At 29.7% G+C, this 4,303-nt stretch overlaps 1 protein-coding gene across 1 annotated transcript; it reads left to right on the top strand.

Annotated features, from left to right (window-relative positions):
• The first annotated feature begins 258 nt into the window (after positions 1 to 258).
• LOC129294932 (transcription factor MYB114-like) lies at positions 259 to 2,768 on the top strand. The gene is made up of 4 exons (XM_054933397.1): positions 259 to 270; positions 367 to 527; positions 1,093 to 1,222; positions 2,411 to 2,768. Coding segments are annotated over exons 1-4 (651 nt in total). The 5' UTR covers positions 259 to 268.
• The last annotated feature ends 1,535 nt before the right edge of the window (positions 2,769 to 4,303 follow it).

Raw genomic sequence — 4,303 nt, 5'->3', positions numbered from 1 at the left:
TTTCATAATATACGTTAACAATTTTTTCAAGTTAGGCTAGTAAATTCCCAATAGTGTTAGTGAATCCTACCTCACAAACTATATTTTTTTATTCCAATTAAGGACCATAGTCCTTGACTGAGATTTCAAAATATTATAGTCCTTAATTAGGGTTAATGTTCTTAAAGGGTCTTTAATTGTCATTTTCCCTTGTTAATATTATATATATGAGGTATTACGTCAAAGCGCTGTCTTTTTTATGAATCCAACCGGATCGAATCTACCTAATATGTAAAGCACAACAAAATCTGTCTGTCTTTCAGTGTCTTAATTATCTTCGATCTAAATAAAAGGTTTTTAGCAAAAGTTGATGATGGCTCCTTTTAGGTCTCATGTCTCTACAAAGAGCAAAGTGATGAAGCCATGGGAAGCCAACACAAATTTGCCGATCCGCAAGGGAGCTTGGACTCAAGAAGAAGATTCAAAACTAGCTCAGGCTATTGCTGTTCATGGACCTCAAAGGTGGAACTTCATTGCTGCCAAAGCAGGTATGTGTATGTCATTCCCCCCCCTCTCTCTCTCTCACACATGGCTGCCAAAGCAGTTATATGTATATCATTCCTCTCTCTCCCTCTCTATGGGATCGCTCATATTAGGGTTTGGGGCTTCTAATAATATGCCTCCCTCTAATGCTCTTTGTAATGCACCGCCTTTGTGATTTCATTGTTTTTAGATCATTAGCTTCTATATAATAAAATAAGAGACATTATAATATTTTAAGGTTATAATAAAGCTGTAGATTCTTGTATTTTTTAGGATTTTTCAAAGAAAAATGCCATAAAATTTGATATTTTTCTTTCAAAAATTGTAAATTCTATCATTTCATGACTTTAAGATATTAAAATGCTTTTTGTTTCACGTAGAAACTAATAATAAAAAAAAAGGAAAATGAAATCTTGAAGGCGGGATATTAGAAGGAAGCATATATTTAAGACCCCAAGCCCCTGATATCAAAGTGTTTTTATTGGGAAAAAAAGAAGAAGAAGAAGAAGCTTTGAAATTAAGAGGAAGAATGTTTTGTCAAGCTTATTGGAGTTTGGTTTATATACATAGGTGTCAAAAGGAGTAGCAAGAGTTGCAGGCTAAGGTGGTTGAATTACCTGCGCCCAAATATCAAGAGAGGAAACATATCAGACCAAGAAGAGGATTTGATACTTCGTCTTCATAAACTCCTCGGAAACAGGTTTGCATTAAAGATTCCCCCCCCCCTTCCCAAATCAAAGGTCATAATCTGGGGAATCAACACACACAAGTGACCACCTAACGTTCTTAATTTATTTGGAGTTATTTTTTATATAATTATTAATAGTCTTCCAAAACGTTTACAACACAGGTTTTTTTTTTAGTATTTTATTTGGTTTCTGCTATTGGCTTTTGTGATTGATATTAATAAAATAATTATTTTTCTAGCAAAAAAAAACGTTTAAAACACATTACACGCGTTAATTATTATATATAGCATAAAAGAATGACTATTTTTATATATTTTCAATTAAGGACCGACGTTTCTATTTATTTACTCCAGCTTAAAAAGAAATATGCATCGATGAGAAGAGTAATGAACTCACTAATAATACTTGATTAAGGTCGTTGACACTTGAGATCTCTTCAAGCAATGTCTCAAGTTCAAGTTTTGTGTATTTGTCGTTAGGAAAAAATTTACACTTATGTTGTCTAACCTAATTCAATCTAGATGACTAGTTAAGGATAATTCATTGTAAGAAACCATTTTATATTACGCAAAAGAAAGTTTTATGACCTCTAGGGGTTAACTCACAAGAAAATGCATTTAATTATAAAGTTTAGAGAAAGTGTCAAGAATCAAATTATACTCACATACTTCAATCTATATAATTAAAATATAAACAGTCCTCAACTTAGGCCACATAATTGATATCTTAATTCTGTACCACAAGAGATATACATACAATGTTTATTTTATATTTTCCTTTAATTTACACTTGAAGTCTAAACTTAAAGGTAATTAATACTCCGGGTTATGTATGTAATTTTTAGGTACTATATAATACTTCCTCCGTCTCAAATTATAAGATACTTTTTGGAGAGATTTGATATCTCAAAATATAAGACACTTTGATAAATATAAGGTTTCATTAATAATATTTTTTTCAAAATTACCCTTCTCATATATTATCTCTTTTTAATATTCTTTTACAAATGGTGTATTAAATTAAGGGCATTTTTAAAAATTTATATTTTTATCTTGAAAAAATAAGATTATAAAATATATTTGATGAGTTTTATTGGCATGTGTGATTTTATCTAAAAATATTTTATAAATTGGGATGGAGGGAGTAAGATTATTTAAGAATCTTTACTCAACCTAGTAACTTTGTTATAAATATTGTAGGTGGTCCTTAATTGCGGGAAGACTACCAGGACGAACAGATAATGAAATAAAAAATTATTGGAACTCTCATTTGTGCAAGAAGGTGAAGAAGCAGAGAGAGAAGCAAATTGGCCTGTGCCCAGAAAGAGAAGAAGATAAACAAGAAGTGATCATTGTGGAAGAAATTAAGGTTCATATTTCTGATGAGGAAGAAGAGAGAACAAGAGGCGAGAATTCAAATAACGAGGAAGGTCATGAAGAAGAAGAGTCATCATCAAAGCTTGATTTTGATGTGGACGAGTTCTTCAATTTCTCCGAAGAGGACTCATCACTGAATTTGGAGTGGCTTAGCAAATTCCTTAATGATGATTCAACATAGTTAGAGTCTTTTCTTACATTAATTAATAAACCTTCTTGTACGGCAAATCTTGAAATCAAATGAGATTCAGAATGTGTTATCATGAACCTTCATCATATACCTTAAATTATCACACCCCAATTAGTCATATCAATTAGCATAATAAAGTAGCACTAATAAAAGTGTAAAAGTATTGTAACCGAAGAGTCAAATTGGTTGGACAATCGACTGGGACTTGCTAACAGCCTGATTTGGATTAAAAAACAATTTTCATGATTTTGTTGAGCTGGACCATATATAGTTGAACTGCCATTGAGTTGCAATCCAAAATTGAGCTTAAAACTAGAATAGTTTTCAGAAAACTGGATGGGTTTGAACATAATACAAAAACAGCTAAAAATCTTTTTAAAAATAAAAAGTCCAACAGTTAAAACCCTTAATTATAAAAGTCAACTTTGTTTTTGGATCCTCCGCAAGTATATAACATTATTTGGGATCTCAATTTATAAAGATATTAATAGTTATAAATATAAATATAATGTAGATACTTTTAAGCCTACCTGTGCCTAATTTAACTAATTAAGATTCACATATAGTTAACAAGTTAATTATAATGTATACTATTGATTTATGATTATGTGATTTTATTAACAATTAGACTTGTTGTGGATATATATATATATATATATTTAACATATGCATTCACTATTATTTTTATTTAATTATTATGTCAATGGTTCAACTAGTCTAACTAGTTAGACCATAAAAAAAAGACTTGCTAAGCTTTTCTGATTTAATGTCTAGTAAGCATGGTGTAAAAGTACCAAAAATTTAAAAATTTTCCTTAGCAATCTTAAGTTACTATTCACTTGACTTTTTTTTTTTTAAATTGCTTACAAGTATCCTCCTAATTTTTTTAATTGCACACCAATATAAATATAATGCAGAAACTTTTAAAGCTACCCATGTTTGATTTAACTAATTAAGATTCACCTATGGTTAATAAGTTATAAAATTAAATTTATAATACTATTGATTTATGATTATGTTGTGGTATTTTATTAACAATTAGACTTGTTGTGGATTTGTTATATATACACATATATTTATATATGCATTCAATATTATTTTTATTTAATTATTATATCACTAGCCAGATCACTAGTCTAACCAGTTAGACATAAAAAGCGAGACTCGTTGACCTTTTCTAGTTCAACGTCTAGTCTAGCTTTTAAAGCGTTGTGCAAAAGTACCAAAAATTTAAAATTTTTCCTTGGCTTCTTAATTTACTATTCACTTGACTTTTTTTTTTTTTATCACAAATATACTCCTAATTGCAAGACTTGTACCTAAATTTAACATAACTACCTAATTATTCTCTTTCAAGACTTGCACTTAATTATGCTTATAATTGTTAACCTCCTCTCTTTTGTATTTAATGATATATAAGTATTTATTATACTATTTTCTTGATACTTCTAAATGTTTAGCCACCATTTAGATGCTGGGCTCACTAGATTGATGCTTGATAGGGCCAAGTTGAGTGTATAAATTAG

This window comes from Prosopis cineraria, unplaced genomic scaffold (assembly GCF_029017545.1).
Source record: "Prosopis cineraria cultivar Desert tree isolate PC_DT_omini unplaced genomic scaffold, ASM2901754v1 PC22, whole genome shotgun sequence".
Lineage (NCBI taxonomy): Eukaryota > Viridiplantae > Streptophyta > Magnoliopsida > Fabales > Fabaceae > Prosopis > Prosopis cineraria.
The sequence above is the reverse complement of the archived record's forward strand: the minus strand, read 5'-3'. Positions and strand labels throughout refer to the sequence as shown.

What these genes read in the sequence shown, in the direction of transcription:
- LOC129294932 (XM_054933397.1), top strand. An exon ending in CTTCATTGCTGCCAAAGCAG is followed by an intron (nt 528 to 1,092) that starts GTATGTGTATGT and finishes TTATATACATAG; the next exon opens with GTGTCAAAAGGAGTAGCAAG. An exon ending in CATAAACTCCTCGGAAACAG is followed by an intron (nt 1,223 to 2,410) that starts GTTTGCATTAAA and finishes TAAATATTGTAG; the next exon opens with GTGGTCCTTAATTGCGGGAA.